General features: G+C 35.6%; 2 protein-coding genes across 4 annotated transcripts in view; one reads left to right on the top strand and one right to left on the bottom strand.

The window, feature by feature from the left end:
* drosha (drosha ribonuclease III) overlaps window positions 1-20318 on the top strand; it is a 67487-nt gene extending 47169 nt beyond the window's left edge. For 2 of the 3 annotated variants that reach the window (XM_088919074.1, XM_088919075.1), the window contains exons 27-32: window positions 148-289; window positions 8867-8949; window positions 10218-10321; window positions 11919-12011; window positions 13006-13052; window positions 19895-20318. In XM_088919074.1, coding sequence (XP_088775200.1) covers window positions 148-289; window positions 8867-8949; window positions 10218-10321; window positions 11919-12011; window positions 13006-13052; window positions 19895-20052 — 627 coding nt within the window. In that variant the 3' untranslated portion in view covers window positions 20053-20318. Of the gene's footprint in view, window positions 1-147; window positions 290-1172; window positions 1306-8866; window positions 8950-10217; window positions 10322-11918; window positions 12012-13005; window positions 13053-19894 lie in introns of those variants that run through there. The other variant, XM_088919076.1, reaches the window with a different exon arrangement.
* A 1486-nt stretch (window positions 20319-21804) lies between these two features.
* Window positions 21805-24940, bottom strand: part of LOC148833087 (cadherin-10-like) — a 47124-nt gene continuing 43988 nt past the window's right edge. The window contains exon 12 of the mRNA XM_088919362.1: window positions 21805-24767. Coding sequence (XP_088775488.1) covers window positions 24277-24767 — 491 coding nt within the window. The 3' untranslated portion in view covers window positions 21805-24276. The remainder of the gene's footprint in view (window positions 24768-24940) is intronic.

Genomic DNA, 24940 nt, shown 5'->3' with positions numbered 1-24940 from the left:
AAGGCATATACAATGCAAATCTAACAATTCTAATGACGCTACAGTCCAGCATATTCTTGGTGCTTTGAGTAAAGCTGACTTCGTAGAAACACCATGTGCTCCGTGTTCTCTCTTTTTAAAATGTGTTGTCTTGTTTCACTTGTGTAGTTGCTGCGAAGCTCACTGGTGAATAACAGGACCCAAGCCAAAGTAGCAGAAGAGCTGGGCATGCAGGAGTATGCGATAACCAACGACAAAACAAAAAGACCTGTAGCTCTCAGAACAAAGACCCTGGCAGATCTTCTGGAATGTAAGGCGCTTAAGTGTTTTTTTACAGGAATATTTAATAGCACGTGTGTTCTTAAGATAACTGGAGCATGGTTTTTACCATGGTTAGTCTGGCTAGTGCTAACAGCCTATGGAATAGCGCTGGTTTTGGTAGCTGAAACAACATTCTTCATCAGCAGGCCTCCTGTGTGTGGTTACATATAAAAAAACAAACAATTCTGCATTATATGGCCAGTCTTATTATTTAAGAAGTCATTATTGAGTCATACAATAACTTAAATATACTTAAAGGCATTAAAACGCAACAAGTACTAATGGTCATTTGTTACGTGTTTAATACCTCTCAGTATTAATGGTGTCCAGGTTGATTGGTATGATACAGAATGTAATGTGTTTTAGTTACTTTCTCAAATGTTAGGCCACATTCAAATGAAATGGATCTCATTTTACTGAAAACAGTCCTTTTTTCCTTTGCTCTTCTATACCTGATTCTAGATATTTTCAAATTCTTGAGCTGAAATTAGATTTCTTTTTGCATTTTTGCACATGCAAGTGTATCTGAAGTTCAGGTGAGAGAGACATCAGTGTAACTCCTAAGTGTTTCCACTTTAGAATGTGTTACAACAATTTTGGGTTTGAGAGTAAAACTGGCAAAGAAAGAAATAGGCTAAAAAAGTTGTATTTGTTCTTTTTTATTGCTTAATAATTTAAATTATAATCTAAACAGTATAAATGTAGTCTAAAGTAATGTTATATAACCTCTATTCAACAAAAACTCAAACTATGAAATACCAATCATTCTAGCAAAAGCTTAGCTAAACATCTTGTCCCAAATGACAGCACATCTTCCAGATAAATGCCTCCTCTGAATGTACCTTTGCAATTATTTATTTTTTTATATTAAGGCTGCCTCAGCTTCTTTGAGCTGCCTGATGTACCTGGAGGCCTTCCTGTCTAAGTGATGCCCATACTGAACTCTGCATTTATGAAATGAGGCTTAGATGATACAGCCGGAGTACTGCCACCTACATGTGTAGATTTCATTTCATATGTATGCATTTTAAATACAGGATGATATTTATGTTTTGCTTAGTAATGCATGGCTCATTCTGTGAATAATCAATGTGGTTTTGGCATGACTATGTCAAATGTATCTAACATTGGGCTCATACTTTGCGTTGGTCCTGGAAAGAGAGGATTTGAGGCAATATTTCACTTAATGTCTAATATATTGTTTTATGTGATAAATAAGTACACATCTGTATTTATTCAGGCTTCTTTAAAGATAATTTAAACATCTGCTGCAGCTAAAATCTTGGTGTTATTTTAGCTCTTGCCCCTGCATTCCAATAGATTAATTGTTTTTTATGTTTGGTGCAAATGGATGCATATTGATCTCTGATATTTTAGAAATATTAATGTAGATCGTTTGAAAGTACCAACATGTCTATTTTATTCTTTTCTTTTATTCAGATGTTGTACAGACTCAGATGAATAAGCTCATAAAATTATGAAATGGGACCTCCAGTACTTTACGACCAACTATATAATGTCAAACATATTGATGTCTTTGAATGCTTGCCTTTGTGGCCGCTGGTAGCCCAGAAAGATACCAGTTAGATACCAAGCTATCAGCATATGCCTTCATTTGCAACTTGGTTTGTGCTGCTGGGATACATCCAAATAACTTGAGTGTCTGGGATTCTTCTAGCCTACCTAAGTGTCTGTTTTAGCTAATCACATTCATCTTCCCAGTCTATCACTGCAGAAGAGATTAATGTTGTTGCAGCTGTTTTCTCATTTTCAAAATTAAATAGAGTTGTGTTGCTGTCGTGATTTGGTCAATATTCCCCCAACTTCACATGCATTTCTTCGGAGTAACGTGGTGGAAAAAAACTTTTCTCCATGGATTCCAAAATCACCTTCAAGGTGACACACAATGGCAAGAGCTTTCACAATTTTTAGAATGTGATGCTGCCACCTGATTAGTAGAATATTTCCTTAGTTGTATTTTTTGCATTACCTCATCGAGAGGACTAAGGTGCTTCCTTTGAAAGAGGTACACAGCCTTTCTGTCATATTGCATTCAGTCTGAAATCACAGTGACACTGACAGGAGTGTTGCCATTGTCATAGTAACAGACAAATGGATTGAAAGGGCACTTGATCATTGTTCCATTGAAAACCTTGTGCAGCATCCTGAAGAGCAAAGAAAGTAATTCTCAGGAAACTACAGCACACCCACTTGGAGATTATTTTAGCTGTTTGCAAAACTATCCATAGGCTTGCAAGTCTTTCTCAAAATTCATCCACAAATTTATCACTACTGTTGACCAAGGTCTGCAGTGAGCCTTCTGTTGATTTATATTGCTTATATTGGATCTCATTGATCACATGCAGATTCAAACTGCTTTGAAGTGCATATTTCCTGGTGGAAAACTAGTCTTGGCATACGTCACTGTTTCCAAGACGCCTTTTTTGAGAAGCAGGATTGCAAACAATAGCATCTAGACAGAGATGGCAGGTGAGAGGAGTTACTGCCAGTGGTGGAGAAATGGAGTTTGCAAAAATCATCATTAGCTTGACACGGTGGTGTGTGTTACAAACACGTACTGAGTGGGTGCCACTTGTTCCAGCAAACACATTTTCTTGGTCTTAACTCAGCAAACTTTGAAAAGCTGTTGTCTTTTCCTGGATTAGTATCTTTAAAACTCATATATGCCTCTTTCAAATTGCCTAGTATTAACTGTTTCAGGACATGTATTATTTTTTCTGAGAAACCTTCAATACTAGAGAACTAGTTTCACCCCTGTATCTTTCACAGCTTCAGCTGTTTCCCTCAGCTGCTTAAGTACTACTGAAGTTTTACTGAAGTATGTCTTTTATGACAGTCACTATTAAATGAGCAAGTGTGTCAGGGCTGTTAATTTGTCTTGGCCAAAATAGAGAATCAAGGTGTTTTAAATTTCCTGCAAGTGTTAACTGATGGCTTTGAATGACAACCCTGGCCTCTCCTTCCCTATCATATAATTGGTCACGCTCTGTAATTTTCTTAGCTCATGCACTACAGACTGTAGCGTAGCACATGATGGTGAAGGAAAACAAGATGAGCTTTTTGACAGATTTATTTTTATAATATGTATACTGTATATAAATTCCTAATCCTCGATGAGTACTAATCTATACGGTCATGCAAAAAACTTTAATTTGTCACATACAGATCAAACGTTAACAAGTTTCTTCTTCTGCCTGGGAAGTTACCAAAATGGCCTCTTTTAATTACCACAAAATCTGTTTTGATTTCAGGAACGTTTGTGATGATCATGCCAAAGTGGGGTAAATTTCGCAATTAACCTGATAATTTCTGAAATATATTCCACATTAAGGAATATAAGGGGATTTTAATCCTACTACAGATTTTGTACATTCTTTAAAGATAATACAAAATGTATGTTTTTTTACTTGAATTAGGCTAAAAAACACCATTATAACTGTTCCATAACTACACAACTCGATTAAATAACTTGTATAAAATCATGTAGCAAAATACAATTATACATAAACATTACCAAACTTGCTGTTACTGAGCTGCAGAAAGTCGGTGCCAGCTCCTTAATAACTCCTTAATGGTGTCTTTCATCATTTTAAACTTACTTTTCTGTACCTGGAGCTCTGCTCTTAGTTTCCGGATGAAGTATGCTCATTGTGAAGTGTTAGGAGTAATTGCATGGCTGTAATGCCATTTGTACAATTGGTATAAAGGATTATTCTTGTAGTAATATGTAGCTTTTATGAAGGAGCTGTGACAGTGCTTTTAGCCTCTTTTATGTAAAGCGTTTTAAATTCAGTATAGCAAGAATTTGCATCACTTGATAAAACCTTCTGTAATGATGGATCAATAAAGGTCCAACACAAAGTGTAGTAATCTGAAGAGCAAATAAATAATCAGGCTTTCCAGACTATTCCAATGTTTGGTGTGCATCAGAATCTGACTTCTACTCACCCTTTTTTTTCATTCATTGAATTAGAAGACTGGAAACAGACCATTTGGGATGGAGAATGACAGTCGAAATCAGAGCAGCATCTTCCCAAAACGTTAAATTGAGAGCAGTCTATTGGTTTGTTTTGTATTTGACAACATTTTTGCAGTCTTTCTTCTCTGCAGTACTTTTCTTTGCTAGGAAACGCATGGTGTGGTTCTGCAATAGCAAAACTGGTGGGGGTTTTTTGTATGTAAAGCAATAGGCACTGATTTAAATGCGTGCCTGTCTCTGTATGCTTAAACCATGCTGTAAAAAATAATCGACTAGGGGTATTAATTTTTTGTTTCAGAGCTGGAGTCCCTCACTTTTATTTTTATTTTCTGCTTACCCAATTTATAATTGGCAGTTAATGCTCTTGGTCAACGGTTCCTGCACTAACTCGGGAGAGAATGAGGCACGTGGATGGGCTCCTTGGGTGCCCACACTGCAGAAGCATTCATCCTTCACAACGTATCGCAATTACCCCATAACCTGATAGGAGACAGACACTAGAAGCCTGCACGCACCTAGCATCCTTTTCTGCTTTTTTTATTCCTTGGGAGGTTTCTTTTTCATTAAGACTGATCACAAAGTTTTAATTTTATTCAACGTTAACAAAGTTGCCCTAAAGCATAGCTTTACGGGATCTTGACGGGACAAAAGGTAGATTGAAGCAACGCTTGAATCTCGGATATTTCACCTAAGATTTGTGTTGAAATATATGTGAACAGATTTTACTGTTTTAAAAAGCAACAGCTAAACTGCATTATGTCCAGTATTTGAAAAGTAACATAAAAGGTAAAGTAGCACAATTACAGGGAAACAGAAAATAAATGAGGAGCGAAGTTCATGTTTTTTCAACAACAGTTAAAGAAAATCAAATAAAAAAACAGTAATTAGAGGAGCCATCTACAAAGTACATCTAAATGTATCAGTTGTCTGAAACGCAGACCCACATCATTGATTAAACTGAGAAATGAGATCTGGGCACAAGGTGAGTGTCTTCCAAATTGCAATCAGATGAACTAATTTTGAACAGATTTAAGGTTCTTGCCATGTCTAAGAGGCATAGCAGTGCCAACAGAATTTGTGTATACAGTACATTTTCTGATAGCGGTGTACTGTAATATGGCAGCGTTTGAGGGGATTTCATTGCTTAGTGACTCAGAGAGTCTGAATAATAATGAATGTTAATGGCAGCAGCAGTGAGCAGCACATTAAGATATCAAGGGATCGTCTTTCCGTCGAAGAAAATGTCCTTAGTGTTTCCACTCCATAATAAGTATGCTTCCCAACTAAACTGAACTTACTGAAAGTCCCTTGATGGTTCACTGAAGTTTTTTTGTGTGAATTATAAACAGTTCTTTTTATAGGGAAACTGTGAGTTAGTGTCTGTAAATATTTTATAGTGTCTGCATTTCCTCTTCTGTGGTTTGGAATCCACTTCTATATTTCATATTTGTAAATATGCTGAAGTTTTAGAAAGTTAAAGCAAAGAATAAATGTTGGTTTGTCAGTTCTTTTAGAAAACAGGGATGTTTATCTGGCAATTAAGTGTTTAATTTACTGATTTTTTTTTTGTAGGAAGAGTTCATCCTCGCCACCCTTATTTAATTGAAAATCATTCGCCTGGAACGTTCATCTCAACGGCTTGTCTCTTCTTTTTATTTAGTATTCTGGACAGGAGTGTTAATTTTAATGATCTAAAAACCAGATGATTTTAAAACCCCATTCAAATGCGTAATACAGTGTTAGCATTTTTCCAACAAAAGGGAGGAGACAACATGATTATTTTCTTTGAATGACATTTTTAATATCTATATACACACAGACATATATTTCCAGTGTTCAGCAAGATTAAGATCTTTCGTTCTTTGCTAACATTTTTCCCTGCAATGCGAGTTGTCAAGAGGAAGTGAGCAATCTTTTGTCTTTGCAAAACACATTCCATGTATCTCCATTTGCAGCATGTTATTGGCAATGTACAATTCCCCAAGCACACTGGGACTGTGTGGGATTAAGTGGGGAGGTGGATCTATGGTGACCTTTTGTTTTGTGGAGAAGAGCACACAAGCCAGAACATGATCATTGTAAGAATTGTCTATCCTCCAGTTGACACTAAAGCTTTATTGTTCAAACTGCAGAGTCACAGTTGCCATTTCAGTCGCGTTGTCCGTTGGATTCTCTTGGCCCAATTGAAATAATATTTCAAATATTACAAAAAGTCATCCATCATCAGAAAGCCTTCTTCCTAAATATTCGAAATATAGGGATAAAACAAAATAAAAACTTAATTGGAATTAATTTGAAATTGTAATGAAAAATAAATGGATGTAGTTTACACCAGCAGAACATGCAGTGGATATAAAAAGTCTACAAAACCTTATTGAAATTGCAGGTTTTTGTGATGTAAAGCCAGAAATCAACATAAATCATGTCAGACATTTTTCCAGCTTAAATGTGACCTTGCAACCAACAAAATTCAAGAGAAAAACAAATAGATCATTATTAGGGAAAGTAAAAACCTGCAACACCCTGGTTGCATAAGTGTGCACACCATTTTATGATGGGGGCTGTAGCTGTGTTGAGAGTTAACCAATCACATTCAAAGTCATGTCCAAAGGTAAGTAGCCTTCAATCAATGAAAGTGATTCTAATTAACCCCAAATAAAAATCAGGTGTTCCTGTAGGATTTCCTTGAAACTTTTGTGGTTGTATCCTAATGGAATAGCCATGGTCTGCAAGGAGCTGACAAAACATCTATGGGATCTTATTGTTGAAAGGTACCAATGTCTGTTTATCTTGATTTCTGGCTTTACATCACAAAAACCTGCAATTTCAATAAAGGTGTTTTATATCCACTGTACTAGATGAATTTGTTGGCTAAATTAGGTTATACTGAACTCCAGTGTTTTTACAGTATATACTTGTTCCACAAATAGCAAAAATATTTACTTGTTCAGTTTTGCAGCAGACAAATGCTGATTTTACTTAATGTAAGTGTGGATTATGTCAAAGAGTGACGAATTGTATGTTAGCTAGTTTTAAGTCTCTTTTACAATTCCTTGTGAATATTTGTTTTATATATAAATTATGATTTACACATTTAAGAAAGTTTCCTTTCCTCAGATCTTTGTTTGATTCTATAGGTCATATCTGTTGGAGAGATGATGTTAGTTCATTTAACATTTCATTTTTTCAGATTAGGATGATTTTGTTACCCTTCCCTTTCCAAGAAATTTCATTAAATTATAATATTACAATATAGCCTTAAATATTGTGCAAAACACAGATTTGATTAGAAGGAATTATGTTCCATGCATTCTGTAGGTTTTTGCCATCACAGCATGTCATACTTTTTGAAAATAGTTTCTGATGAGAAAGTTTGGTTCAAGCTAGACAGTCCTACATAAGTGGTTGTTCTGTGTCTGCAATTAACTCAAACATAAGCATTCAAACTTTGTGACATTGCTCGTGACATTTGTATTTTCAAAGGTAGTGCACAGTTCTATAATTATCTTATTGCACAGGTGCTTGACTGGCTTAACATTTTAGGATTAGGCAGCTCAGGGCATGACATGGTAGACTAAGAAAGCCCTCAACAGTAACAAGGTGACTCCACACCATTACCCTGCCGCAAAAGTGGTCACTCTGTCATACAGGCCTCCACTAACGCTTCATGTTTTCCTCTGTCTGTGCTTGCTTTACCAGTGCCAAATTACACACACAACTGTGGTTCATTAGCACTAGTTACTCTTTGCCAGTGCCATTTGGGATGTCATCTGTGCTGATGTACAGTCGGCAGTCCTGCAGCTCGGTGACTTTGACTCTTGATGTTGCCGTTGTAGGAGCTTCTGGACTGGGTACTACTGGCTCTGAGTCATTGAATTACTTTAATTGGCTTTATGGGCCTTTTGTGATTTCTAAAATATGTTGGCAGCTGTAGCTGCTGTCCCTCTGGTATTCTCTCTGCTATCCTTCTGTTTGCCTGTTCTACTTGGTTCACAAGGTCTGGGTTGATGGGTTTTTCCTGTCAGTTTGTAGCTCAGCTGGAGGCCGTGCCACTGAAGGAGTCATGGTGTCCATGATGTTTTGATTCGGGAAATGGATTTGAAAAAAAAACACCTGCTTTTATCTCCGCTGTAGATTCCTGGAACTGTTTGCTAATTCCCTGTATTTTTCTTTTTTTTTCTGTATATTCTAAATTTTAGTTTTTAAATCGCACATGTTTTTTATGTACTAAAACAAAAAGTCAGCTGCAAATTTTCTAATGCATTCACTGTTCTGTAGGTGTGCTTCATATTTTCTAAAGCTTAGAGTGAAGTCAGGGGGTTAGTACAGTTTCATTGATTAAATTCATGCAGGAATATGAAAAAAATGCCCAATTGGATTAGTGGAAATAAATATAAGATTGATGTGTTCTTGCAGTTTGATTGCCAATTACAAAACTATTGACATTCTGTTTTGAAACAGTGACATGGTCAATTTTTATTGTCAGTGAGAGTTGCCAAGAAAAAAATGCTTTAGAAATTCTGTTTTCTGTCAGTATGGCACTAATTTTTTTTTATTTTTTGTAAGCTTTCATTGCTGCACTTTATATAGACAAGGACCTGGAGTACGTCCACACGTTCATGAATGTCTGTTTCTTTCCCAGATTGAAGGTAAGTACTGCTTTATCTGCAGGTCAGCTGACACCATACAGTAGAGCAACAATGTTAGTTTAAATGCTCATTGAAATTCCTTGTATGTGGAAAACAATCCCTAAGACATAGAAAGCTAATGAGCAATATTTTAAAGTTAAAAGCAACCTCTCTTTCATGTACAGGTCTGCCTTTATGGGAAATGTAAATACTATTTATTAAAAAATAAAATAATTTTAAAATACATTCATTTTTGCAATGAGTGATTAGATGTACTACAATTTACTTATAACTCTGCTTTTATTAAATCTTTGGTAATGTAGATCTATGTATTCACACCCCATCTTATTGAAAGTACTTAAGAATTTTTGGAAAGTGGTACTTTGTACAAAAAAGCTGACCATTTTTATTGAAAAATGTAATTTCATGTGTTTTTTCTAATACCATACAGTTCAGTTTTTCACATTAAAATGTGTAGAGTATTGGGGATAAGAAATAACAACACTTTTGAGATAAGTCGGAACTGGGCATGTATTTACTTCTCCTGTCTCCCAGATCTGTTTTTAGTACAGCGTTGCTTTGTCAGTTCATCATCACTTTTTTTCATCTGTCGGCCTAAAATCGTTTTGCCTTTTCCCCCCTAACAGTGTAACATGAGCAAGTCAGTCTCTTTGGGAGAGTTATTTACTGCTTCTTCAACAGCTGAACTCTGTGGGAAGCCTCTTGTGTTTTGTTTATTTTAATATATTGGTAGCCTCATTAACAAGCTGACATCTGTTTTTTTTTACTGTACTAAAAGTACATCACTGTACTAAAAGTACAGTTAACATGTTTAGTTTAACAAGTGTTAAAACTGATTGGACTTTATTCTTTTCTCTCTTTGTAATTCGATATAACCAGAAAAATACTCCATTGGCACACAAAGTAGAATTTTAAGAAGGAGGATGCTTCCTCTGGAGGAAAAATGAGAAATCCTAGAAGAGATCTTCTCTTTGTAGAAAATTAATAGGAACAGACAGTTCTAGATTCAAAGTCCTATTTTATAACAAGGCTGCTTTTCTGTTAATGGAAGTGCTTTTAGCAGTCTCCTTGGAAAGCAGAAATGTATCAGACCGAGACACCTGGGAACCCCAACCCTCTTTTTATTTAGGATGGAGTAGCAGGTTGTGTTTAAGTAGCTTGTGATTTATAGTCATCATGAGGTCTTTCTGAAGGATGAGTATGTTTTTGATGTGATTTTTTTTTTTGTAAAGCTGAAAGCTTTTCAATTTAATTTTGTATTCCTATAGGAGTTTATACTAAACCAGGACTGGAATGACCCTAAATCCCAGCTACAGCAATGTTGTCTAACACTCCGGACAGAGGGGAAAGAGCCCGATATTCCTTTGTACAAGTAAGCTTTTTTGTAACAATTTGTCTCTTAAGATCTTTTTTTTTTGTTTTTGTTTTTTTCCATTGCCCACAAGTCTTAGAAGTCAAAAGCAGAAATAGCCTTTTGGTTGTGTATTATTGAAAATACATCACAGTTTTTGGAGCAAAATGGAATGCAGTGCGAGTCTTGGGAGCATTTGGTTTTTTTTCCTGTCTAACCTTGCCAATCATTCCTTTATAAGACTGACTTGCTGAAAAAACTGAATAACACCCTGGAGATCCCTCTGTTATGCCGATAAATACACAGTTCAAAAAGAGTCTTTATCATTGATTTGAGAAAGTTCAAGGAGCAAGTTTTCATTTGATAAATTGCACGTTGGTTTCACAGTGTAGCATGTATTTCTATGGCAACTAAAATTATGTTTCTTTAGAATCACAAAAAAGGCTGAAAGAATGTAAGAAAAAATAATTGGATTGATGGAAGGGGGAGTAGAGAGATGCCAAAAAGATACTCAGCATTTCTGTTATGTTACTGCAGTATTTCCAGACCCCTGGTACTCTGTGGGCACTTATTCACAAGCTATCTGTGAAGGTCCAGCCAAATAAACCTGACTGAACTGCACACTCAGCAAGTCCTGGGAACAAGGACTTCAGATGTAGCACAAACAAAGTGTTATTGTTTTTGTTTGTAGGCACCAAGTAGGCTTTTGAATCTTGAGCGTATTTTAATCATAACAAAGTTTATTTTTTAGAAACTGAAAAACCTATTGAAGGCATTGGAGACCGTAGAGTACTCTAAAATGGAAAATGTTATTAGATGATTTAAAATGATTTTATTTTTTTTGATAATCATATGTAATTGTGCATCGTCTGCAATTGAATGCAAAATAGTAAAGTACACAATAAATATCTGTACTTATTTTTTTGTTTTCGTCTATTTGTGTTTATGATCTTCATGTACTTTTTCCCCACTCTCACACTCAGTTTGAATCATCAATTGCCAGTGTAATAAAATTTTAATTTGAATTCCTTATAAAAGGCTGTTGTGGTTGGATTCAGAGTTCAGCAGGCATTTTTCTTACTTTGTGCTCACTCGTGGTGGTTTTCTACAAAAGGGCTGTTGAGACCAGATTTGTATATTAACTGCCACAGGGCTTCTCATTTGTAAGTGAGAAAATAGATTTAATTTATTAATTAACAAGCATTAAATGGCCGTATCCCATTAAAAATTTATACAGATCATTCAATAAGTATAAGGACTTGAATTATGTAGGCAGTCTTAGTCCAGGGCTTGCAAATATTAAAAAAAGGTGAATTGACATTTTGAAACCTTTCTTCCCCTTAATGATAAAAAAAATAATTAATTCTTTGCAAATATAAAATACACACTGCTGTATGACCTGCAGCAACAAAAATCAAACCAGTTGTTAATTTGGGTTTTTTGAATATACAGGACAATCTATAACAAGAATAGTAAGTATGTAGCTAAACTTAAATACTGAACCTTAAATACAAACCCTTTGACCTCCTTTAGGCAAAGCACGCTATGTGTAATGTTCTGTTTAATATACAATTAAAATACAAATTAACATTCTTACCCTGGTGTTGTTTTCTTGCAGGACTCTGCAGACTGTGGGACCTTCACATGCTCGAACCTACACTGTTGCCGTGTACTTTAAAGGAGAACGAATAGGATGTGGGAAAGGACCAAGGTATAGATTATATAAAGCTATACGTAAGCAAATTGTTCATTCTGCAAAACCTGAACAAGAATCATTTTTGAGTGCGAAACATTTTCAGTTTCCTCTTGTAATTCTCAGGAATCATACTTCTCAGTTTTTTTTTTGTCATTACAATGTAGTTTCATTTGCTTTTTTGTGAGTTTTAATTGAAACATGTTTCTTTCCACTACTACTACTAATTTAGGGTCATCTGTAGTTAAATAATGTACTTTTTTTAATGCTTTAATTAATTGATGATAAATGATAAGATCATTTGTTATTGACATGACATTCAATGTTTGTTGAAAGACCATTATTTTAAAACAGCACTTTAATCATGGTCTTAACAATATGCATGCTGAAATAATATTAGAAGAAAGTTAATTTCATGAAAATGTTATGTGCATTTCATAACTGAGTTTTTCAAACTGTTTATTTTAAGATAGTATGTTAAAATGGCAAACACAAGCTAGGTATACTTTTTCAGACATTCTCTAACTTAATGACTCACTAACCCACCTGTACAAACGTGTGTTACACTTTTACTGAGGAGGAAAAATGTAGTAAAGTAGAATGCTATATTAAATGAGTAGACACAAATTCAACAGCCTTTTTTGTTACCTCTCATTTTATCTTAAACTTTAAGATGCAAACGGGTTTGTTTATTAAAGTTAGAACTCCAAAGATTTAATACATTAAAGTTTTTCAAGTTAAAGTTAGTCAAGTTACAATGATTGTATGATTGCACGTTTTTTTAATCTCTGAATATTTAAAAAATGCACAGTCTACACAGAGTGCACTCAAAAAGTTAATCCTTTCCTAGTGTATGTTGTGTTAGCTAGAATATAAAATATTTTATACTGCTTAAAAAGTGCTTTTTAAAACATACATTTTTAATCTTGCTATCTGTGGCATTTTCATACTGAATGTGACCAGGAGGCTTTAAAATGCACTAACGTGTTATCCTTTTTAAAAAAAAAAACAGCATTCAGCAAGCTGAAATGGGAGCTGCAATGGACGCACTTGAAAAATGTAAGTTGGTTGGCAAAAATAATCTCATTATTCTTTTAAGTGTCTTCCTTTTTATAATGCCCTCTTCTACTTTAAACATTCCATCATCAATTTAAAACTGCCCTTGGGAGGCAGCTCTGTTGCCTGTCCTGCCAAGCTGAATATTTATAATGTAGCTTTTTAAAAGGCAAACAGTATAGCTCAGATTCATGTTCTACCAGATTTATGCATTGGAAAGTAAAGAAAGAGCCCTTTGGCATGCAAATAGGTGAAAATATTATTAAAAACAGTTTGTTAACAATTTGAACATGGCTAGAGAAAGGAATTTGATTACACAATGACTCTTTACTTGGTTAAGCACAGTCATTGAAAGCACTAGCTTATTAAATTTAGATAGGTCCTCTTAAAATACTACTTCATTGAAATCTGTTTTCCACACTCCTGTTTTTCATATTGCATTATCTTTTCAAATTACACTTTGTCATCGTTTTTGTTTTTCATTACTTGAATGACCTTTTTCCTCTTAAAACTTGAGTGCAGGTTTTGCTTAATTCTGCTTTTTCAAAAACTAAATCAGGACTTAGAGGTGATAAGAGGGAAAAGAGGATGATGGTGAACGCTCATTTTCACCTGCTGCCTCCTAATGAGGTTCTTTTTAGTAAGAAGAATAGAACTGTGCTTTCTCAACTGGGAGTCCAGTGAGAGTACTGCAATTAGTGCTTTACGAGTGTGGAGCTGCTTAAAGATGGGTGCACCTGTCACACCAGTCCCAGACTTCTGTCTGGTCTCAACGCTATTGATATTCTAAATTAAATATGATTTTTAAAAAAGAGCAAATTATTTTTTTTACCCAACCTGCAGTACATTTTTCAGTTTTTCAGAAATCACTTAGATGAGAGAGAATGCACACAAAAACAAATCTTTGTAAATAAGGACAGTTGACTTTGCTTACTCCATTCTTACCTTAGTCCTATTTTTCAAGTAGACAACTGTCAAATTGATTGAGTACTATTTGTTTGTTCTAAATGAGGATTTCCTCTTCATAAATTGCGGATTTATGTGACTAAATTAGATATGCCTTCAGAAAGGTCATTTCATTTGAAATCATCTATCACTGGAGTTTGACTCATTACAAGTGGATTAAGTGTGTATTTGGTATAATGCTTAAATAAATAAAATGTGTGGAGCTTTGCATTGCTTTAGAGTTGCATGGATGCCTATGCTGTCTTGCTGTAACACAATAACTCATGAACAAGATTCATCATTTCTTTGTGAGTTCTTGTCACAGTTCATTCATTAATAAGAAAAACATTTATGCCTGTCTGAATGGATGAGATATGGAAACAGCACCTGCATGCTGATTATGTAGACACTTAGGCAAACAAAGGCTATACTTGAATCTCTCCTGCTGAAGAATATAGCAGGAAAATGAGTTGCACTTAACTGCTTAATCAGCTTTTGCTTCATTCTCACAAGCATATTTGAAGAGTTATTTTGTTCATGTTATTGTTTTTGTTGTTCTAAAGTGCCACGTTAGATTTTTAAAATAGATTCATGTTAAAATGTATTTTTTCTAATGTATGTACCCTGTTATATACTTCTTAAAACAGACAAGTATCAGGTACTGTATTTCACTGAATATAGGTATGTAAAATATATGTGGCAGATAAAAAAAATGATTTTATTTTTACTTCATTTTTTAACTGTTGTGATTGTTAGAAATACTTTATACACTTTTCTAAACTGATGGAGCTTTAATTTTGAGTTTTGGATATTCGATATCCAAGTTGCTAGGCTTCATGAAAGCTGCTTGTATATAACAGTCTTCTTAATTGTGGATCGAAGTGCCTCCAGCTAAGGTTTTGCATCATGCAATCATTAAAAGGTACTGTAGGTCAATTGGAAACTTGCATTCAGAGCCTCAAAGCACATATCCATAATGTACAAATGCAATACTGTCTCTTGAAAGGGTTTCAGGATAAAGCACAAAGAGATCACCACATCGCTTTTCATTTCTTGACTTAACTTGTGCTACATCCTGCACTACAAAAGACAGCAGCAAAGACATTTCGGAGCTATTTTGTCTTTTTTTTAAATCTTCAGAAAGTTATATGTGCATTCCTACAATGTAAGAGAATTCCAGCACATTACATGGCCCTTAACGTGATACCATTTAAGATTACTTTGATTCAGCTAATATATGAGAAGAATCTTTTAACAGCCTCCTGTCCTTATAAAAATGAGAACTGTTCTGAGAACCATCAGGCCAGTGTTCTTTTTTGTTTGCTCATTTGGTTGATAGTAATGTAATGGGCCTCAATCTGTTTCTAGATGGTTCCCAGTTGGGCTCTGTTATTGTGGGACATTTAAGCTTTAGTGTTTTAATTTCAAAATTGGGTAAGGTGTATTTTTGACCATTGGATGTCTTCTGTTACAACTAAGAGTTGGAGAAAGGACATTCCATAACAAAGGAGCGATGACAGAAAAGGCACGGCTACCAAAAGTGAGACCGACATTTAGTCCTGGGTAGAGTGAACAGAGGACCACCCTCAACTGGGCCTACAGGAGGGGAGTGTAAACATGTATAATGGAGTCAGATTATTTAAAGCCTCAAAAGTCAGTAACAAGATCTTTTATTGAATATGTGACTTTATAGGTTACCAATTTAAAGACTTAAGAGTATGAGTGGTATGCTGCCAAGGTCTGGTGTGAGTTATTAGTCTAGCTACAGAGTTTTAGACATATTACAGCTAGGCTAGACACCAGCTTTCTCCATATGCATGTGAAAAGGGGCATACGTTCATTATGCTGTTTGAGAAATATGTGGTTTGGTTGCACCTTCAGTAATTATACATAATTATTTCAGCCAACTTTGACCTTTAGAGTCTGCTAGGTTAATGTTCCCCCTGACTGTTTAATTTAATTTTGTTTGTTTGTTTTACTCACATGTTTTTTTTATGTTTCTATTTATAGATTTCAGAACATACTGTATGTATACAAAGCTCCAGTATACAACATGATTGAGAGATATTTTCAAAAGCAGATGGATAGTCACAGAGCACGGATCATACAGATTAACTAGCAGAATGAATGAATAGGTAGCAGAGAACATAATTTTTTTTATAGCAAAAGGTAACAGGCAGGCCACAAGATGACCTTGAAACTGTATGTGCTTCAATGCTTTACACATTTTTTAGGATCATTTAGTTTCCTGTCCTTTGATCTCCTGTGCTTTGATACTAAAATTTGTTTTGTACCAATGCTGTATTTTGTCTAGAAGTTCTTCTGAAACTAAAATCTTTTGAAGAAATAGCTAGTTACTGGATTGCAGCCTTGGGATTTACATGTGCTGTACATCACTGTACACTGCTGACAAGCCCAGATAAAGCGGACCAGACAGAAACAATGGAAGCTCAGCAATTTATCAGCGTATGATGGCCATGTTAAAAATTAACTTGAAAAGAAATGTTGATCTAAATCGGATCTGACATCAAAATCTTGCAGTACAAATTACGTCTTTCAATATTAAGAGCATCTCACTGCGATACTTTCTTTCATATACATTATATGCACTTTTACTTTATTACATATTTCTGTCCTGTTTGTTGTATTCTGAAGGCTTCACTGAGCTCCCAGTGCTGGCGTGGTGTTCCCACATGACAGAAAGAAACAGGCTTAGTGAGCCAGGAAGCCAGAGTGGTACAGCAGCCAGCTCTGGGGTGATGGGGAGAATCGCTTCTCTGCAGAAATTGATTGCAGTGCGCTCCACAAGAAAGCTGGAGAGGTAGCTTTTTCATGTCAAGCAGCAAACAGGAAAAAAATATTCAGAAGTTTAATCCTTTATAGATTAAAGATTTTTTTTTGTTTCTTCCATCGAAAATCATGCATGTCCATCATGCAGACAGTTAGTCAACATGTGATTACAGTTGTGCCATGGTACAGTTTTTTTTTGTGGGAGAAATTACTGTGTTCCGCTGAGTCACCACCCATGTTAGACCAATTGTTCTCCCTCAACTTTGAAATTGTCTCCTGACTTTAATACTGTTTCAGACCCTTTTAGCCAATGTCCGCCTGGAATTTCCTCCCCTTAAACATTTTGTTATATCTGTGCAGCAGAACACAGCAGGAGCCTGGTTCAGGTCTTAAATTGAAGCTAACCCCCTTGGCTTTGAGTGTGAACAAATTCCTTTTATTTCTTAATGTGTCCGTTCAGCAGACAAACATGAAAAAAACAAACAAAAACAGCAGGCAAAACATTTTTTGGTGTTCAGAGGTCATAATTTTCAATTTTAGGCCTGTCTGGTAGCTGTAAATGCTTGTAGGCCTCGTCCTAGGTCTCTATGAGCTTGGATAAAAATTTGGGACAAATTGATCAATTTGAAAAAATTCTACATAATGTTTTGTGAAGACTGGACCTGGAATGAAATTTCTCACACCCCCCCCCAAAAAAAGTTATTGAAAGCAGTAACGTTGCAATTGCTATAAAATTCTTTAGACACTGCTACAGGGCCCTTTTCTGCTGTTAGGCATTGAAAAAAAAACCTTAGACTGTTGTGAAAAAAAGGACCACTGGTAATAATCTGATTGATTACCCCTTCTGAGTCAGTGATTGACAGCTAGAATGCACGTGGAATACAGCCAGAGGCTTCCAGAGGAAGTCTCATCCCCTAAGGGTCTGAATGGCTGAAAATACAATGAATGACAGCGTTTTTCGCCAATCAGATCACCTTATATTCAGGCAGTCCAGTATCAAATTTCTATTCCAAAGCCAATAACTTTCAGTTTCCTCCAGGTCTGGAGTTGGGTTAGTCTAGCCTTTTGTTTGTGGATATATATCGTACTTCCGAATAAGCTAAAAACATGGGATATATTCTTTTGCTGGTTTTTGCTTTTACAGTCATGCTTTGCTGGCTTATTGATTACCTTATCGATGCACTTTGGAAGTTTGCTGAAGTGCATCATCAGATAAAAAGTGTCCATGTGATTGATTGCCTTGGTGTTTTTCGGTTCTGAAAACGGTTTTGTAAAGCTCTGGTTGTCCTTTTTCAATTGAGAACAGGTTTTGTGGTTTTGTTGGTGAAAAATGATGAAATATGACTCAGGTCTCAAAAGTAAATATTGACTTAGCCCGTGGTCACTGGCCGTAACAAAGCGCACAATTGTTTTTTTGATTGATTACCTTGGCGTTTTTCGGTTCTGAAAAAGGTTTTGTGAAGCTCCAGTTGTCCCTTTTTGATTGATAAAAGGGTTTCTTTAAAGGCTTTGTTGATGTAACATGATGAAGTGAGACACGCGTCTTAAGTAAATATTGACTTAGGCTGTGGTCGTGTGCGACCACGCTGGGTAGAACTAGATTAATGATGCATGTTAAAGTGCCTGAGGGCAACTGGAATCAAGACTGAAGTTATTCTACTGACTGTTAGGATTAAAACTAACTGTGCTTACATCTTATAAAGCAGAAACACACTCAAAAGCAATACTGTGGGTGGGCTTACATTTGTCTTGGGCAATACTGGATTACTTAACCATAAATTAATTAGCAGTTAATTGAGCTGTTCTGAAAAGCTGAGAGTCTTTCTTAATCTTTTTCTGTTTTTAATGATATTCATGAATATAAGGGCTGTGGGATGATACTGTAGATACGGTGATAGAGCAAACCGTGCAGGTACAGAAAGTGCGTTAATGTATGTTTAGTTTTAAGTGTATATCTTCTGTTGAAAATGCAGTAAAAGTCTTGTAATTAATCCTACAGCCCAAGTAGAAATGTTTTTTTTTTAAATCTTGGTGAAAATGTCTCAATTTTATTATAATTATAAGTTGCTTTCAAATATCATGCGTTTAACTTTATCATTGTGGTAACTAAATATGCTCTTATTTTTCACATCTAAAATAGGCTTTCTGGGGTTCTGTTGCACCCACTATCATTGTTATTTTTACAGCATCATGGGTGTTATGTCACTGTAACTCCCTCTCGTTTACAACTCACAAAATGACTACAGTTCTATTGCCCTACAATGAGTCAGCCGAATTCCAGTATAAGCTGTTCTGTTCAGTATTGAGCCTACACACATTACAGTCAGGTTGAAAAGATCACATGAAATAAGAATATGTGTTTGTCGTCGTGGCCAGATGTATTTATCGTTGCTTGTGCAATCAGTAGTGCAATCAGGATTTAAAACCTTTTTCTCAGTGAAGAGCAGTCACTGCACCTTTAATTAAAAAAGAGCAGTAATGAGAAGGAATTGTAAAAAAATGGCACCACCAGGATTCTGTGATTTAGAATGTTTTAATTAGTTTGAACTGTGTTTAATTGTCCAAAAATTAAATTGATGAGATGTAAAATATATTCATAAGTATTTAATTATTTTGATTGCTGATGAAAAATGTAAAAATTTAGAAATATTTCGAATTGAAATAGATAATGAAAGTCAGTAGTTTTCTGGGTCTGCATGTTTTCATACTTCACAAGAACTGACTGATCAGAAAGTTCCAAACATTTTTTTTTAATTCCAGTAATTAGAGGAGTCATTTCAGTTCATTTTGTGAACTAATAATTAAAAACTGCAGTTCACTACAATTCTTTTCTAAAACCACGATGAGGTCTGCCAGTGAATTCAGACTGCACTTCAATTTTTACATTTCTGCTGTGCTAAGAGTACTTCGGCTTTGAGATTTGGTGGATGGTGAGATATTTTTTTATATCTGTACTAATGTTTTAGTTTAAAATTTTTTTTTCCCATTTTGTGTGTTACAGGCAAATTATTTGCAACTGCTTTCCCTCAAAGAGCCAGCTAGAAGTTGAGTGTGTCTTTCTGCACTACTTACTGTCCTCTGCTTATATCTGACATCTCTTTTTGCACCAGATAACTTTCCCCAGATGGCTCATCAGAAGCGCTTCATTGAGCGGAAGTACAGGCAAGAGCTAAAAGAAATGAGACGAGAGAGAGAAAGGCAGGAGAAGGAGTCCGATGAGACAGAGGAGAGCAAGAAGGAAGCGGAGCGCCCTGGAAGTGTCCATTAAGCTTGCTCCCGTTTCTGAGCTCTATCCTGGAGAGGGCCAATCTGAGGAAGAAGGAGAACACAAGTGATCACGAGCCTGAGGAAGCTATAAATATTGTTTTGTTTCTGTTTTGCGATATGTGTCATTGTTTTATTTTATTAAGGTAATGTGTTTTGTTGTCTCTGAAGTGTCATTGCTATTAGTGTTTTATTTTTTAAAAAAATCCAATTTCATAATAAATAATGGCAAACGTGGCTTTTAAATAATTTCTGCCTCGTTTTTCAAACATTGAGTCTTTGTTCATTGTGAAGAAAGTAAACATTAATCAACACTTGCAATTATTTTTTTACTCTTTTAATTTGTTGATTTCACATTACAAATAGTTTTTTCTCTTTAACACAACTTTTTTTCATAAAGCAAGCCGTGCATTAGATTTGAACACCACTAAATACATTCCCTCAATGTTGTTACAAAAGTGAAGTGAACAATGAGATTTTAAAAACAAGCAATGAAAGTCCATTGCAGATATTATGCTTAAAAGATGCATCATGTGGCACCAAGGGTAAAGCAACAAGTTTTTTGTCACCATGTTAAAAATAGTGCCCTAGATTATAAAGTCATACCTCTATATAACACCTTTATACATTAAACTCCATACCTGTTCACACTATTAAGTATGCACCTTAAAGACAAAAATATACCAATTCAAAACTGCCTTAAAAGGGCTTAGGCTGAATGGACTGAAGGTAATGCATATAAAGTCACCTTTTTCATTTTTATACAAATTATGCTGAGGATCAATCACAGGCTATGCATACTTTATGTTGAGAAGCACTTAAAATAAAAAATGCATGGCATAATTACCTGGTGAGGTTCGGAGAAGCACACTTGTCTGCAATCTTACCAAAAGCAATTATATGCTACCCTAAGGGAAGTATCTGCCATTGGTGGTGCAGTTCGTATTCTTTAGTGATTGCATGATATGAATAAGAATGCCTGAGAACCGCATCCTAGCTCAACAGGTTATTTTAAAAAATCTTATTTCATTTCCGGACCCTCAAGGCATAGGTGCACTCCTGAAGCCTGTTGAAAGTGGCACGCTTGCAGTGTAACTGATATTATTCTTAAAGGAAGCCATACATTGTAGTTATTTTGACTTCACATTTGCCTGCAGGCCAGTGTGAAAATTGATGCAAGATTATAATGGTACAGTACATCTACAAGTACGTTTTGCTACAGTAGTTCTTTCATTTAAATTTTCTTGTTTATTTTTGTTTGATAACAGATTTATTTAATTGCAATCCATTTCTGTCGATTCTGCTATATACCCAGTCAACAAAGATCAATGTTTTTAACTCCTGCTACTAACTGCCACAAAAAAAGTATGTTCAAGGGAGACTCTTTATCAAAGAGAACATAATCTGTCTAAAATCAATTCTAAAGTGTTGGCATTGCTGCACTGTCATAAACAATTATGAAGGGTGAAAGAGCTGATATGATTCAATTACTATTCCCTTTTTCTAAAATGCAGCCATCTGTCTCACATCTGGCTTTTCTAAAACAATTTCAAAATGGTTTGCTTCTTCTAAATCCGATTTCCAACGAAAAGATTATAGATTATTTCTAATTAGTAACTGCATATAATCTGATACTGAAGCTGACCAAGACCTGATCATTTACAAAGCAATTCACATTAAGGTCTGCTCTGCCTCTGTAGGCAACGTTATTTTGAAACCCTTACTGTTGTCATCAGAAAAAAAGGCAGAACAAACATTTTCTTAAAAAGATTTATTATGTTTAATTATTGTGAACTTTTCATATCATGAGATGAGTTATATTGTCCATATTTTTCACTTAGACTTACAGTACAGGTGTTACATTGCGTGTTATCATTGTGTTCTAAAAAAAAGGTTTATCACGTAATGTCATAGAAATATTTGGTACAAAATATCACTTTGTACAAAGCAAATAAATGATGCATGTTTATTATAGGCTTCTGAAAAGCACTGCACAAAACCTCTGATTTCATTCAACAATGACAATAAAATAATTTGTTAGTAACACAACACCGATATAATGGTGAAGAATAACAAATGGGCCAGCCACATCAACATTACAGAAGATTAAAATGTTTAGACCTAATATTCTATTTTTCAAAACAAGTTCAGAAATCGAAGCTCACTTTTCTGGATTATGGGTATATGCTCCCTAGGTTCTGAAAAATTATAGATATATTTTTATTTCAGAAACCACACTGATTTTTGAAGGCAATCACAATTTAAAAGAAAAAAAAATCTTAAGGTTTGATTAGTTATAGAGTATAGGCAGCACAGTTAATTAAAATGCAATTTTTAAAAAGCCCAATTTTTTATTGTTTAAAAATTAAAATCCTTCAAATGTAAACTTCATGTAATTCAATAGCATGAGCTAATTCAAGTTTTATTTTTTTTGTCAACACTGTAGTCACACATGGAAATCTGGAAACATTTTGTCGCAGCAGAACTCAATCTTTTATATAGAATAATAATAATAATACATCCCATTTTGACACCATTTGCTCAAACAGAAATAGAAAATACACAACTGCAAAATGGGAGTTCAAGTGCAAAAGAACAGTCTTTAACTTGCTTAAAAAATTAAAAAAACATTTGTGCCATTTTTAAGATTGTCTAAGCTACTGTTAAATCAACTCGCAAATCAGCAAGAAAGCATATGACGAAATATTCAGAAAACGATACTTTACATGTTCATTGGTTTTTTTTGTTATTTTATGGGACTTACTTTAAGGTAGAAAATGCCTTAAAAATGTACATGCAGGAAATTGGTGGAAAAATGTCTTTCTAATTATTTATGAGATATTTATTGGACAGAAAAGAATCTCTTAATGTGGCCTGTGGGTAGTGATTAGATCACAAAGACAGGGACTTGTATTGATTTGGTTTGCATTTGTGTGAACTGTTCCACTTTCTTGCACCATGTTTCAGTAGTACAGTGATAGTTTACATACAGAATGTATCCATTAGTCCAAGATACTGTATATGTGGTCTTACAGATGCTCTCATTTTCTCAACTTGGTCCCTAGTTTATCTGGAATGGTGGGTTTGTGATGATTTGCTGTCTCACACATGAACACCATCGTCCTTGGAGCTTTTTAACACTGTTGCAGCTGCATGTATCAAGGAATCTTTCCATCCATCAAAAGATAAAATCTCTGAGCCCGCACAGTGCTATTCATGTGACCTACTTACAGCAGGACGTTCTTTGCAACAGTGCTGGAATATGTACATTATGCTTCACAATGACAGCCTTCCAGGTAAAGCTGTTGGATGCTAGTTGTGGTCTGTGTTGCAGTATGATGGAAGACCCTGAGAGAAATTGCTCAGGATGGCAATCTGAGCTGTGAAAAAAAAAAATAATGACGGATGTAACGGGATAGTCTTGTATAGAGAGTACAACATTTTGTATAATGCATTTAATGGGCCACTGTTGCTTTAAATATGAAGTTATTTCACAACAAACAATTCAAAGTGGCATTCTAATTTGTCCATAAAAGCTTTGCTTTATTACATTTCAGTCATTTATTATACACTAATAGTTTGGTCCTCACCTTCCCCTTAATTAATTCAATAACATACCTGAAACTGTAATCCAAAAACCCTTGATACTGTAATTCAGAAAAGTAAAAAGAAGTTGCTAGATCATCAGCTTCATATGACTTTAATCATAAAGTCTATCAGCAGGAATCCATATGTATGTGTCAAAGCTCTATCAAAGCCAAACCGGAATGTTCAAGGGATTTGTTTGTATCAGAAATGCTTAAAAAAACTCAATACAGCAAGCTGTACTTAAGGTACAGTGAACATAAGCTAAGCCAGGACCTGCAATATTCAAATATATCTCAGAAACAAGATAAATAGGAACAATAGTGGATGTAAGTTTATAAAAATTCCTGCCCTTCCACAGCATGTCTGAATGGGCAGCTTAAGAAAGAAAAAAAAACCAAGATCAGACTGAACTCAGCAAAGCAACTTGGAGAAGTCTATCCATCCAGAAATGGCAGTTTGGGAAACTGCAGACTGAAACCAGATCCTCCAACCTACTGCTTGTTCACCATGGATTCCCAAGGATTGGATGATTACTGTAAAAGGGCACTTTGTAGAACAGTGGCTGCATTATCGTCCGCGCTGTTTGATGGTCACGTTGTGCGCCAGTGCAGTATTGTTCTCCCCGGTATGACAACTCAAGTTAGGAATCTCTGTCACTGTCCTCGCCCCCATACATCTCTGCCAGTTTCTTAAATCGGGGCCCCCACTCGCTGAGGTAATTGTAGTCTTGATCCCCCTCTGTTGTTGCTGACTCCAGAGAGCTGAGGGATTCAGCTACGGAGCCGTTGCCTTCATAGGCGTACGTTGCTAAGGAGTCATAAGGAGGAGCAGCTGGGTCTGTGTCGTTTTCTTGCAGCCTTTGGTTTATGAAGTCTCTGACGTCTGGATTATCCCGGGTGAGCGCAGTTCGTCGAGAAGGGTAAAGAGATTCTGGAATGATATCCCTGCGCTGCTTGTTATCCTCAATGGCTTCGGGATTTCGCAGCGTCCCAATATCAAAGGCCTGGGTGTCCTCTTCACCACCCCCTTCATCGTTGTAGCTGACAACGTTGTCTCTGACGTCTTCCTTGGAGATGATCAGAGGCTCCTTTTTCTTCTGCCTCCTCAGGGCAGCAAACAAAACCACTATAACTGGAGACAGAGAAAGACTTGCTGTTACTTCCGCAGTGTTTCTGTGCGGTGGTTTGCTTCAATGAAAATTGGATTTAAAAATGAAATGCAGTTGGAAATTACTTATCCCTGGAAATAATGCCATAGACTAATACCTAAATTGCAATGCAATAATTGCCAGTGCTATGTGTTAT

The sequence above is a fragment of the Atractosteus spatula genome, chromosome 6, assembly GCF_055471065.1.
Source record: "Atractosteus spatula isolate fAtrSpa1 chromosome 6, fAtrSpa1.hap1, whole genome shotgun sequence".
NCBI lineage: Eukaryota > Metazoa > Chordata > Actinopteri > Semionotiformes > Lepisosteidae > Atractosteus > Atractosteus spatula.
Note: the sequence above shows the minus strand (reverse complement) of the source record. Positions and strands in the feature narration are given on the sequence as shown.